The 14,284-nt window shown below is 42.2% G+C and overlaps 1 protein-coding gene across 8 annotated transcripts in view; it reads right to left on the bottom strand.

Moving 5' to 3' along the window:
- Positions 1-14,284, bottom strand: part of gulp1 (GULP, engulfment adaptor PTB domain containing 1) — a 55,028-nt gene that overhangs the window by 9,471 nt on the left and 31,273 nt on the right. For 6 of the 8 annotated variants that reach the window (XM_023336604.1, XM_023336608.1, XM_023336605.1 and 3 more), the window contains 2 exons: positions 10,118-10,176; positions 4,678-4,739 (listed from right to left, as the gene is read on the bottom strand). In XM_023336604.1, coding sequence (XP_023192372.1) covers positions 4,678-4,739; positions 10,118-10,176 — 121 coding nt within the window. Of the gene's footprint in view, positions 1-4,677; positions 4,740-10,117; positions 10,177-12,839; positions 13,013-14,284 lie in introns of all 8 variants that reach the window. The other 2 variants (XM_014468474.2, XM_023336606.1) reach the window with 1 other exon arrangement.

The raw sequence follows: 14,284 nt of genomic DNA, 5'->3' as shown, positions 1-14,284 counted from the left end.
AAATATCTGATGAATGTTGCATTTCTGCAGAGGATCATAAAGCAGTGAGACACAGATTATATTTCCTCTCATCATCCCAGAGAATGACATTTGGATCCAGAGCCAGTGAGCTCAGGATCCCTAAACGAAGGGAGGCAGCAGATCCTGATGACCTGAGGGGTCAACATGGTTCTCTGGAGCTGAACCTCGTTTTTCAAGACCAAGACGGGACGATTAAAGGCCAAGATGAAGAGCAGACCTTCTAGAACAAAACCAAACCTTCTGAGACAAAGATCAAGACAGAACCACCATGTTATAGTTGCATGTCATTAGCATATGCTAATGCACAATGCTATGATGCTCTGTAGTCTGAGCTACAAGGACAATATATGGAATCAAAGTGACTAAAGAATATTGCCTTAAGGAGGCTAACTGGATGCTAACTGGAGGCTAACTTTATGTTAACTAGAGGCTAACTGGATGCTAACAGGAGACTAGCTGGAGGCTAACTGGATGCTAACAGGAGACTAGCTGGAGGCTAACTGGATGTTAACTAGAGGCTAGCTGGAGGCTAACTGGATGCTAACAGGAGACTAGCTGGAGGCTAACTGGATGCTAACAGGAGACTAGCTGGAGGCTAACTGGATGTTAACTAGAGGCTAGCTGGAGGCTAACTGGATGCTAACAGGAGACTAGCTGGAGGCTAACTGGCTGTTGGATTTAGTGACTGACATAAAGTATTTGCTTGTCTAACAGACTGAAGCTGCAGATCTGGTATCCTCACACAGTCACAGCAAATTGCTGCTTAAAACTGTTTATCTCAGAGAAAATGCGACCAAACATAGAAAATCTTCTGTTTATTTATTTACATCTTTAGAAATAAAACACCTGACCAACTGCTGAGCGTCTTCCTCAGTGATAAAATACGACAAGACAGTAACGAGCTAAACAAAACCACATTTAGAGTTCAAACCATTAATCGTGATTAATTGATTACTGAAATAATCTGCAACTAATTTAGTAATTGATTAATCGTTAACTGGATTTAGAGACCCATAAGAACAGCTTCAGCTGAACGAACAGACTGAGAGCCGTAATTCAGACAAAACTACAAACATTTATACATTTTGATTTTAGATGAAAAAATTTGTTTAGAAAGTTTAGCTTCACTGAAAAAAAATAATGTTTTCCAATTCAGAAAAAATAATTAAATTGTTCATTTGCATTTTCTAAGGTGTTTGTTATATTGTATAAAATAAATTCAAGTGATTGAAAAACATCCATAATGTGTCAATTTTGTTATCCAATTAATTGATTAATCGCCAGAAAATTGTTTATCTCAGAGGAATTATTCAAATTAATTATTCAAATAATTCAAATAATTAATCAAATTTATTATTTGAATTAATGGTTAGAATAATTGTCAGAACAGATTAATTTGGTGGTTATTCAGATGATTCATTGATTAATCGGCAGAATAAGCATCAGGATATTTGATTAATTGTTAGAATAATTAACAGAATAATCAATCATTATAATAATTGTCAATATAATCGATTAATCGTCTGAATAATCAATTACTTGGCTTCAGCCTGAAACCACCGGCAGCTCAAAGTGACCTTTGTTGAACTTTTAACGAGGATTTGCAGCTTGGCAGTAAGCTGAGGCTTTCACTCGTGTTTTGTTCTTGGGAAATAAAAAGACCTTTGGAAAGTCTTTCTGTGAAAAGCACAACCAACCTGCAGCTCTGTTTCTCTCTACATGCTGAGAAACTCAGAGGAACGGCAGCGGGAACTCGCTGAACCTTGTGCTTCAGCGGTGAAAGAAGGAGGAAAGGAACCAACAAACATCAGGACTGGTCTGGTAAAGCGCTGCCGTTTGAAGCAGCTGGAATCCCGATAGCGCCGGTATTTCATAAAAACACCCAACAGAAGCTGAGAGGCACAAACTGGACTGCAGCTCTGGCTGCTGCATCAAAACAGCATAAAGCAGATTCAATTCAGGACAGAGAAACGCCGGAGCGCTGCAGCCGCCGCGACGCGTAAAAAACAGTGCTGGATGTCTGGACACAGAGACGCTGGAGATATGAGACACCTTCAGGTTATGAGATGCACCTGATGCAGCGTGAAATATGCATGTAATACCTGAAACAGCAACGATTTCCGATCAGGTTTCAAATCCCGTCAGGCTGGGTTTCAACAAGCTAACGACCTGTAAGGTAATTTATCTGCCATCACTTAGAAAAGCCTTCATCGTCTCACTGCTGCCTGGAACTGAAACACGTTGAGATTTACAAACAGAAGCAACAAAGGTTCAAATGCAGGGAGCAGAATTTACAGACCAATGTTTCACATTTCACTTCACACAGGTGAAGGAAATATTCATAACAAAGATCAAAAGTCCATTTATACACATTTCTATTTGAATTTTAAGCTTCTTATCCCTTTCAATGGCTATAAATTACTAAATTATCTTAGCTTACTGCGTGTGCTAGTTAGCTTACTTTGCTAGTCTTAGCTCAGTTTACAGCTGATGCTAGTTTTATTGGAACAAATGTAGTTTAATTGGAATCAAGACTTTATTTTAGACATTTAATTTAGAACAAACTTTTTATCCTTTTTTCATTTTAATTTTTATTTGAAAAAATCAGTATTGCTGAAATTCATCTTTAAAAGCTCAGCTGTAAATATTTAAAATAAAACGACCTTCTGTTGATCCAAGCCAATCAGCGCCGAGCGGCTTTCAGCCAATCAGATTAGATTTCTCTGATCACATGCCCCACAGTTAGCCAACATAGCTAACTGTCAAGAGACCCACTAGCTAGTGTTAGCCTAGCCTACTTTGTGTGCTAATGCTACCTCAGTTTACAGTATGGATTGGTGTCTGTAGTTTGTGGTAACATATGAACAAAAACTAGAGGTGTGCTGATCGATCGGCTACCGATCATAATCAGCCAATTTCCGTGAAAAAGTGTATTATCGGTGATCGCCGATCACGACCTCTGGCTGCCGATCACATTTATCTCACTTTGCAGCCGCAGCTGATCTCTTTCCTGCGGAAACAAATCCTGTCGGGTGGAAATTTAAGGCTCTGAGAGTGAATGTGGACGTTTGCGTGTTGTGGCGGAAAATTAGCTCTGGGTTGAAGCGCCTCAAAATGCATCAACACAACGAATCTAATAATCTAATATGGCATTTATAAAACAATCACTTGACAAAGTTTGGCTACATTGAGGCTCAACGCAGGAAAAAAATGGCATCCGGATCCAGACAGCAGGTAACGCAGCACGACTACCAACAGTCACCTGGACTAGCATGACGGTCAGAAAGCTAAACAAATAACCAGAACAATAATTCAAGTCTTCGAGCTGAAGGTGGAGACGGTGGTTCTGCTCTGTTGGACATGGTGGTAATATTTCACAGACGTGGCACCAGAGAGTGAACTCTGTCACCGAATGTCTGCTTAAAGCTGCAGCGTGTAAATAAAATTAAAAAGTTTTTAGATATGCCTAAAGCAAAAAATTCCAGGGGATTGGCAGAAATCGGCCTCATGAATGATCGGTATCGGAATCAGCAGCAAAAAACCGGATCGGGGCATCCCTAATTAAAACCCAATAAACAATAAAATCTCAGAAAACGCAGATTAAAGCAAAAATCTCACCTCAAATCAGCTGCATTAAATCACAAACGTAGAAGTGAGATTGTCTCTAGAAATGGTGTCACCTTGACAAAAGGCAGCAAAATGTCTCCTTTCAGCATTTACTTTTCAGACAATTATGTTTTTCTCATTATTAGCTAAGAATGGGGGCAGCATTTCAGTGAAACGGCTGACCCAGATCCTCTCATTAGCAGCCGCAACGTCGCTTTTCTTCCACAAAGCAATAAAAGAAACTCTGAGTTAACGGAGGGAAGCGATCCAAGCGCTTCAGTTGTGCCATTAAGATAAAATGAGCAAAGATAAAAAACACAAAGACGCTGCTTCCTTGATGAACAAAAGAACGATTAAAGACAGAAAACATCTTCCTGACTCATTCGGGTTTCAGCAGCAAATCGTTAAGCGAGCTTGTTTTGAAATCCGGAGTGTTTAAAACCGGAGGGAACGGTTCGGCAGCGTCCTCATTACGTTGCCTGAAACTCCCTCTGCGATCGCGTTTTCACTCAGATCTCAGCAAATCTGAGCAGACGGGGAACTCATCAGAGGAAGCTGACAACCTGCTTTGATGTCAGGAAAGGTGTTTCTTTTGCCAGTTCACCACGCTTCTCTTTTATTGCAGAAAAGCAGCTGCAGCAGTTTTGAGAATCTGCTACTTTTCAGAGTTTCACAGAGATCCGCGCCTCACCAGAGGAGGAATCTTTGTCAGAATAATAAAGCCGGGAAGTCGGTGTGCTCTTTCAAAAGTTGAGGACTTGTTGCGTAACAGAGGGAGTTGCTCAGAAGGTTGCTGGTGGAGGCAGAAATTTGAGGCGTTTTACGTCAACAACCCCTGAAGACCTCATTAAAACCAAACAATCAAGGTCAAAACTATAAAAAAGTTTCCCAAAAACTTTGCAGCCCCAAGGTAAACAGCTGCTGTGGGAGATTAATGGGACGGCGTCACAAGCCGCGTGCAGCATAAAAACAAGCAAATCACATTCAGAAAACTTAGCTTTTATGTTTTTACTTATAGAAACCTGATGTTTCTCAGTGTTTCAGTCTCACCTTGGCATTGTAGGGAATGTAGTGCTTGGCCAGAGCCTCTGGGGTGTGCATCCACGACTTGTCTGAAAAAACACAGCAAAACGTCAGAGGAAGCAGAAATATTCAATCAATTCAGATTTTCCTTCATTTAGCCTCAATAACGTTTACATGAAACAGCAAAGAAAAGTGTTCAAGTCATTTAAGATCATTAAACAAGCTTCTCATGACTAAAACTATCAACCTTAATATAAACAGAAAAGGTCTATAGACTGAAATGATTAATCGCGATTAATCGATTACTGGAATGATCGATTAATCATTAATTAGACTATATGGAGTCAAAAAAAAGGCAGTTTGCTGAAACAACAACACATTCAGAGATTAATCCAAAACTCTCTGTATATAAATTTTATTTAAAATAATAATTAAAAAACGTTTGTACCACATTACTAAAACATTAGAATAAAATGTTTTTCCATCAGTGACGGATTTGAGTGAATTATTTCACTAAAATTAATCAAAACCTTCCTTAGATAACAAAAAAACTTTATAAACCTTAATCTAAACAGAATTAAAGTAAAACTGAAACGATTAATCACATTTAATCGTTTACTGCTTTACATGCTAGCATTAACATGCTAATGAAATACTTTGAAAAAAGTTTAACGGAAAATGACTGACGTTCAGATACTTTGACATGCTAACATGCTAACTGGCTAACGTGCAAACATGCAAACATTTTTAACAAATTCAAATATGAAACTCTAACATGGTTTATTTTAATGTTCGAGAAATTATCAGTGAAATTTTCACTAAAAACATTAAAAACTTTGTTTAGCATAAATGCTAGTCATTAGCATCGTAACGTGTAACGTGTTCATTCTAATTTCACTTTATTGCATCAAGAGCCGTTAATCAGACATCTAATTTCTGCTCTTTGGGTTGTTAACCTTCTTAATATCTATAATTTTGAATACATTTTGCTCGCTGTATTGAACTGTTTTCACAAACTGAAACTGAGCCGTGAATCAGAGGTCGTCACAGGTCACTGGCGGCCTAGTCCAAGCCTCCCATTATTTCTCTTCACTCCTCATTTCCTGCTGATTACGGCTGTAATGAATCTCGGGACAGAGTCTGCATGGCTGCGACCCCAGGGCATCAGAACCCATGTAAGTTGATTGGGGTCGCCCAGACCTGCGAGGCGTCGATGACGCGACTCGATGCTAGCGCGTCCGCTGCACTGGAATGCTAATAACCTTGTTTACATCGGCTGGCGCTGTTGGCCAAGTGGATAACCTCATTTGAATGTCAATTAGTGTCGTTTGGTCCCAACATTTGCTTAAATTGGATTTCTTTCAGCGGCTAATCTCCAGCATTTACAAGAAACTAACGACAGAGTCGGAAGTTCTTCCAATACAACCGAAGAGTCAGAAAAATGAAGATTTTAAGGGTTTAATCAAGTTAAAACATCCAGATATTTCATATGAATAGAAAGAAAGCTAAAGCTGAAGTAAGAAATGTTGGAATGGAGGAGTAATAAATCACCATTAGGCCGGACCAGCTCATTATTTCAGCTCCAAACTGTTTAGTACAAACTGGATTTTGTTGAAAGTCACACATGAGGTATTGGCAGTGTGAGAACTCCCACCTGCATCGTTTCGCCTGTGGGTTCCTGCTCTAATTAACCAGAGTAGACGGACCGTTCCACACCAGCAACATAAGGAGAAAGAAACACTTTATAGCTTTTAATGAAAACCAAACAGCAAAGCTAACAGAATTTAAAACACGCCTGGCTGCGGCGGTGCTGCCTTTCAACGTTTCCATTAGTAAATTAATAAGGAATCCCAAAACGTAAACACTGCTGGCATGTAAAACGTCTCTGAGTCTGGAGGAGACGACGACGCTGCGCCGCTTTCTGGTTTCAGTCACAAGGCAGTGCAGGTTTTCCACCGGATGGACGTCAAACTTTCTCGTAGTCGGTTCCTTGGTAACCATGGCAATGAGCTCAAACAGGAAGTTAGATTCAGCAGCTAAAGCTTCGTTCATGTTTGAGTCGGGAAAATGAGACAAACACTGACAGAATCTAAAATATGTTTTTGTCTAACTTAACAGGTCAGTAAAAGTTTTGATTAAAAAAATGAGGAGAAAGTGGGAAGCAGGTCAGCTATGCTAGCTTGACTCTGACATCTTAACACGTAGCTGTGCTGCAGAATTTGATGCATTTTGGTTCATTTAACACTAAAACATGCGACCGACACACCAACTCTCTGACAGATCATCAGTAGAGCAGGGGATTAAGTTACACAATCTCTGCTCTGTTGACAGTTGGAGTTGTTGTCAGTCGGTTGCCATGGCAACGAGTACATGTGGAGTATTTTAATTTAAATGGCTGCTTTTCTATTCAATAATTGCACAATGTGATATTCCAAAAATAAATTAGCTAAATGGAAACACGGCAATTTAGGAGAAAAATCTTTTGGCACTAAGATGAGGCGTTTTTTTGGCTGTATTGAAATTGGTTCATTTAGTGAAACTGAAATGAAAAACGTTTTTCCACAACACATGATCAATAACAGGATGTTGCTACTGGTGGAAACCATGAAGAAGACGACAGGAAGTGGAACTTAATGCATGAACAAACTTTTTCACGTGGTTTCAATTGCATTTCTTCTTTAATGGAAACACCTGAAATCGTGTTTTTCTGACATTAGCTGAATTTTTGTAATTTTGCACATATTTGTACTTTAGAAGGAGCTACTGTTTGTAGAAGAAATCTTGTGAACTCTTCAAGTCTTTATCTTAAACCAGAGGTCGAACAAAATAATTTTAAGGGCCACAAATGGGCCCTGGGCCACAGCTTGGACCACCCAGTGGTAATATAATTTATAATTTGTGTTCGACTCCCAGTCCTAGAAACCTCTGTTCAATATTAGCATAGCGTTCACGTCTTGCAGCTTGAACTCCTCGCTATATTGTATTCATTTTATTTTTTTACCCCTCCAGGGGGTATTTTGTGGCTCTAGTGTCCCTTATATGATAGCAGGCTGACAGGAAACAGGGAAGGAGAGGGGGGAAGACATGCGGCAAATATCGTCGGGTCCGGGAGTTGAACCCGCGACGGCCGCGTCGAGGACTCAAGGCCTCCAAATACGGGTCGCGCTAACCGCTACGCCACCACGCCACGCCCAGTATTGCATTTATTTTGATTGTTTATGTCTGTGGGCCACATGAAGTGGCAGCCAATAGACTAATTCACTGCAGCGCTCAATCAATGACACAGAATGAATTTGCTGGCTGTGCACGGCTCTCCATCATGCAGAAGACAACGTTAGCGGGCCGCCAGCAGGACCAATCCAGGCAGCAGGGTGTTACTGGGAGATAAAGGTTCTGTCTGGGAATAAAAATACATTCAGACAGAAATAAAGCCTCATTGAGCAGGTAGAAAGTCTGAGCCAGGACTTTCTGGAAAATGTTTCTTTGGATTGCAGAACAAGTGAAGCTCAAGTGAAGCAGCAGGATTGATGTTAGTTTTCTTCTAATTTTCCTCCCTCGGCGTCGGGAAGAACCATGAAAGCGTCTCACCTGGTTTCCACGGGAAACCGGGAGTTTGGGAAGCGGAGGCTCAGAGATCGCTCACATCTGGGCTTTTAAAAACATGCTCAGGCGATGACTCGCTCTTTGTTTACAGCTCTGGACTCTCGGCTTGCATCACATGATGATCCTCTCAGAGCAATCACACACACACACACACACACACACACACACACACACGCACACACACACACACACACACACACACACACGCACACACACACACACACACACACACACACGCACACACACACACACACACACACACACACACACCGAGGGAAACAATGAAAGCACCAGGACTGTATTTGTGCTCCATTGAGGCTGAAGCTGTTTTTGTTCTGCTCACTGGTTCAGATCCAGCTTCATTTCTAAGCTGCTGCTTGTTTTGGTGCAACTGGTGAACAATTATTGACTAACTGAACATTTTATTGACCAGTTTTTAATATGAAATTAATCTTTGATGATCTAAATTTTGGCCAGACCAGGTGTCACCTGGGGACTCGGTAATGTGACTCTGCCGTCTGATTGGTTAAAAACTCATCATTAAAGTCATTGTTTCTCTGCATGAGTTGTTTTACACTCGTTAGGCGAACTTTCCCCAACCGGTTCTGACTGAACAGAGGAGCAAGCGGTACCAGAAACCTTCGAGAGTAAATAAAAACAAGGCGAGGGTCCAGATTCAGCGCCGCTAATTTAATGTGAAAATCTGTTCCTCCAGAGGAAATATTCACGGACGTTATCAGGAAATCACGCAGAAGCTTTACGCTGGTTTGTTGCCGTCTGGAAGAAAGAAGTCAGATGGGAAGGACAGGAAGCAGGAAACGTGTTTTCTTAGTTCCTGTCTGTGGGTGACTTCCTGCCATGACTCAGGTCTGGAGCGGGGAGCGCCGCTTCACGCCGCCGCTTCACGCCGCCGCTTCACGCCGCCGCTTCGGTCTCAGAGCTTCTGTCCGATTCGCAGCCGTTTGACACGAGCGTAAAGCGCAGCGGCGGCCGGAGGAGGTCGGCCTAGAGGAGTCTGGATCGGGTCGGATGAAAGGTTTTGTTTTTCCGTGTCTGACTCGTTACCTGGTGGCGGTCAAACTCCCAGCATGCATCTGTGACAAGCGGAGGAAGGAAACGGAGCCGCGTTCTGATTTCAAACGCAAATTCAAAACAGGTTCAGTTAAGATCTGTGTTCATGTTTCTATTATTCCGTTTTACCTTTAAGCCCTAAAAAGGTCGACATAAAACAAGCTGGATTTTTATATAAAAGAAAATTACTGGAAAGTTGAGTGGAAGGAAAAAGTGTGGTAAACAAAGGAGCAGAAAAGACAAATGCAGCTTGGAGAGCAAAATGCAAACAATCAGATTTGCTTGAGTTCACAAGTCAATCTTTCCAAGTGCAAGTAAATTCTCCAAGTCCATTTCAGTCTTTAAAAGGCAAATCGAAGTCAAGTCTCACATTTTCATGGAACAAGTCCAAGTCAAAGCTGAAGTCTTCATCTGGCAAATCAAGTCCTATCCTACCGAGTCTTTTCTCCGTGTCAAAGTTTCTAGCACTAAATTAAACCTTTTCTCATTAAATACGCGACATTTTTAGATCCGAGTCCAACTTCAGTCTAAAATCTTTTTTTTTCCAAGTCAGAGTTTGAAACTCCAGTCCAGATGTTCTAGTCGGGACGGACGAGTCGTTTTGTAATTCAAGTCGTTTTGCACCAGCTGCTGGTCCGTTTTCCTGGAACCCTTCAGCGATTCGAAGCTTCTTGAAACAGAAACCGTTTTATCACCTTGATCTGGATCGGAACCAGCGCGGCCCGCTGACCCGCCAGGAGCCGGACCGGAACCAGCGCGGCCCGCTGACCCGCCAGGAGCCGGGTCTGCTCACCTTTCTTCCTGTTGAAAGCGCGGTTCATAGTGGAAAACGAGCGTCGGCCGATCCTCCACCTGGAAAAAGCAGCAGGAGACGAGAGTCAGACTAAAATCAACAAAAAGAATCACAACAAGCGATGAGGTAAAGTTTACTCAAGGAGAAACTTCCAGGAAAAGGCTTTATTTACATTTATATGAAGGAAAGTGGAAAATTTTCATGCTACTTGGTGAGAAAACAGCAGTTTCTGCTACAGAAACAGAAAATGTTCATTAAAATCAAAACTTTTCTTAGAGGAATTTACAACATTCATGACATAAACATCAGAATTAAAACCGCAAAACTGAAAATCACCAAGTATTTATGGTTTAGTTTCTACTATAATATATTAACACACTTAAAACAAGGTCAAACTAACTTAGTGGTAGTTTTTCAACACAATAAATGACATTGATTTAAGATAACTAACTTACAAGTAACTTTCTATCAAGAAATAGGAGTTTATTTTTAGTCAATAATTTCTTAATATTGATTAAAAAGTATCAGTTCGGTTGGCAGATAAATTTACTTCCAACATGGGAAAATTTCCTTGTTGCAAATAAATTTATATTTATACTGTAGTTCTTTAAAAAAAAACAATCATTTCTTTGAAGAAACGTGAATGTGACCCCCGACCCGAGCGCCCTGCATCACTTCCCCCGCCAGCGATAGGCGATCTGGACAAACGACCGCCGTCAGCGCCGGAGTGGTCGCCGATCCACGATCAATAGTCCTGAGTGACTCTCCACTTCTGTCAAAAACACACCAACCCAGCAGGAAACACACACAGCGGCGCTTTTCCACGACTGGCCATGAAAAACAGGTGATTAGGGCAGGGGGGTCCAAAGTGTGGCCCGGGGGCCATTTGTGGTCCTTGGAATGATTTTGTTCATCAAAAACTGTAAAAATGTTTTGGCCAAAACATTTTCAGCTAAATTTAATTTCCAAAGCAGAAAATGTGGAAAATATTTGTTTTTTTTATGCTTTGCATTTTTAGTGATGCACTGCAAAACACAAAATCTTAGCAAGTATTTGTAGCAACAGAGATTGCTCCAAAAACAGGAAGTGGACTACAGTGTACTGCATTCTGGATAAATACAACCAAAACAAACGTGTTAGCTTAGCGCTAGCAGGAGAAATGGCTCATGGTCTGTAACCAAAGACAAATAACCACTAAAATCTGATGCCGCCATCTTGTTTCCATCTGGTGAAGAAGGAAGTTGCTCTCAGAGGTTTCTGTGTCGTTTCCTTCAGTGGTTCTTGGTGCAGCGCCCCCACAGGCCAGGAGGGGAACAGGTTGGTTTAACTCAGAGAACCACAGCAGCTGGAGGTGGAGTAGATGATGAAGTTCTGGTTCTGGATCAAACCGGGTCTACTGGACTACCGGGTGTGAAAATGCTTTAAATCTCTAAATGGTTTTGAACTAAAGAAAATTATTTTAAGCAGATTTCAAACATTCTGACTTGAAGAATTTGAAACATTAAAAGCTTTTACGCCTTGTTTTCTTTTTGTTGGTTCGTAGAGAAATATCCAACCACGATCGTTTGGTTTTGACAAAAAAATCATGTTTTAAGACTTTATTTCAGCTTCAGCTTCACGTTGAGATTAATTCATTTAAAAAAGCTTTTGTAGCTTTGATGCAAACCAGATGTTTCAAAGCGCGAGTTTTCCCTCCTCTCCCAGATCTGCTCTGCTTTCTGTTGCTCCGCCACATGAAACTGAAACGGGAAAAGTTCAAGCAGTGTGAAAACTTCTCGCCGCCCGAAGTTTCCTGCGATCAGCTGCAGAGCGTTCAGGGCGGGACGTCGACATTCCTGCATCGGCACAAAATCTCAGCCCAAAAATGAAACCCGCAGGTTTGAGCCGCCAGACCCGCTGCGTTCGGATCAGCTTCTCTCACGGTTTCACCGTCTTCAGGTCGAATCAAGAGGAGCATCGAAGATATCTCATCGCCGTGGAAACGTATCGGCCGCTCTCACTGACAGCAGGTTTTAATGGCTTCCTGTCTGGTGATTCAACAGAATCCCAGTGGGAGATCTGACCCCCAACACATGCACACACACACACACACACACACACACACACACACACACACACACACACACACACACACACACACACACACACACACGCACGCACGCACGCACACACACACACACACACACACACACACACACACCCACACACACACACACACACACACACACACACACACACACACACACACACACACACACACACACGCACGCACACACACACACACACACCCACACACACACACACACACAGTTAACACCGGGCTGCTAAGCTTTGGCGTATTTACCAGCTGCAAGAGTCCGGCTTCTCAAACTGGAGAAAACACTTGAATGTTTGGATCAAAGTTCAGCAAAGTCTAAAAATTAATAGAAAACATGATAAAGAAATCCAGAAATCACATTTTCTGGAAGTGAACTGAGAAGTTTTACGGCTGGAAAACTATTTAAAAAAAGATGGAGCCGAAGCAAAGTGCTGAATGCCTTCAAGCTTACTCACTAATCTTAGCCATATGTGTTAAAAAACAAACAGATTTTTCCTTTTCTACCTACAAACTGTCAATCAGAGTCAGCCAGAGTTCCTGGGCGCTCACTCTACCAACCCGAAGCGTCTTATCAACGAAACGACGGAGAGACGGAGGAAAGCAGGCGGACAAAACGCTGCTCACCGTCCTGGAGCCGCGGCGCAGAGCAGGAAGTTCCTAACGGGTTTCAGCTGCCGACCAGATGGTGCTGCGCCGCCGAGGAGAGGATGGCGGATCTGCCTTCACACTCAGCAGCTGACATCCAGAAAGCCCACTTCCTCCGGCCAGGAGGAGCTTCAGGAAGGAGAAGGGACCGCCTTCCAGCAGGAATTTGGAGAAGAAGAAACCCTGAAATGATTCATCAGCAAAAATCCCCACAATCTGCAAACCTTACAAACATCCTAAACCGAGCAGCTACGCTTCACATGGAGAGTTCAGATTTATGGTCCGGCTGTCCAGTTCACACAGCGAGACGTTTATGCCGACGTTTCCCTTCTGACAGTCATGAATGATGCCCAGATTATCATTAATACTCCAAGGATAATCCAAGTTCGGATTTATACCAGCCATGTTTACTCCGCTTCAATCCAACTCCAGTCCATTTGCCTGGAAAGTCCAGTTTGGTTGGGAAAGTCTGAATGCTAACTGACCTCTGGTCAGCCTGCAGACAGTTGAAGTGAACTCTGGTTCGGTTCCAATGAACGCCAAGCAGGAAGTGGACTACAGCGCAGGGCATTCTGGGTAAAAACAACCAAAACAAACATGCTAGCCTAGCGCTAGCGGGAGAAATGCCTCATGGTCTTCAGCCGAAGACAAAAGAGAAATCGTCCAACTGCTGAAATCTGACGCCACTCTGTTTTTGTTTATGTTTCTTGAAGAAAGTTGAGGTAAAGACAAATAAATCATCCTAAACCAACCAGCTACACTTTAAACGGAGCGTTCAGATTTATTGTGCCAAGTCTTCGTTCACACAGGAAAATTTTACTCCAGTTTTCCTCCTCCGATAATCTTCAATGACGTTATGATTATCAGGACGGCTCTAAGATCACACCAGCCACATTTAATTTAATCCAACTCCAGTTCGTCTGGGGAGGCGTTATTAGCATTAGTTCAGCTAATAATGACATTAGCCTAGCACTTGGTGTTAGCTTCTGCTAAGTATAGTGTAGGTGTAGCGTTACCTTCCCCTAAATACCATGTTGGTGCAATGCTTCCCCTGTTACTGGAACTGATGCTTGTGATTGGTGCTATAGGGTTAGTGCAGCTAATGTTTTGGTTAGCATTGGTCACCACTGCTGGGAAGGGTCAAAGGTCATCTCCAAACAACCGGAAGTCTTCCCAGGAATGGCAGTCCCAGCAGATTCAGCCCAACATCAGAGAAATTACCAAAATCCCAAGAGCTCCATCTCAGACTCTACAGGCATCAGTTAGCAGGTTAAAGGTTAAAGGTCATGAGTCTGAACCAGAATGGGTGCTTAGAAACAAGATGGCTGCAGGTTTCTGCATGAGGGAGTGTTTAGAACAGGGAGGTTCTGGATTTCTAGATTTATCCCAGTGTGGGTGAGGCGCGATCTAAACTGGGTGGAAGT

Source organism: Xiphophorus maculatus, chromosome 7 (assembly GCF_002775205.1).
Source record: "Xiphophorus maculatus strain JP 163 A chromosome 7, X_maculatus-5.0-male, whole genome shotgun sequence".
NCBI lineage: Eukaryota > Metazoa > Chordata > Actinopteri > Cyprinodontiformes > Poeciliidae > Xiphophorus > Xiphophorus maculatus.
This window is presented reverse-complemented; position numbering and strand designations above follow the sequence as displayed.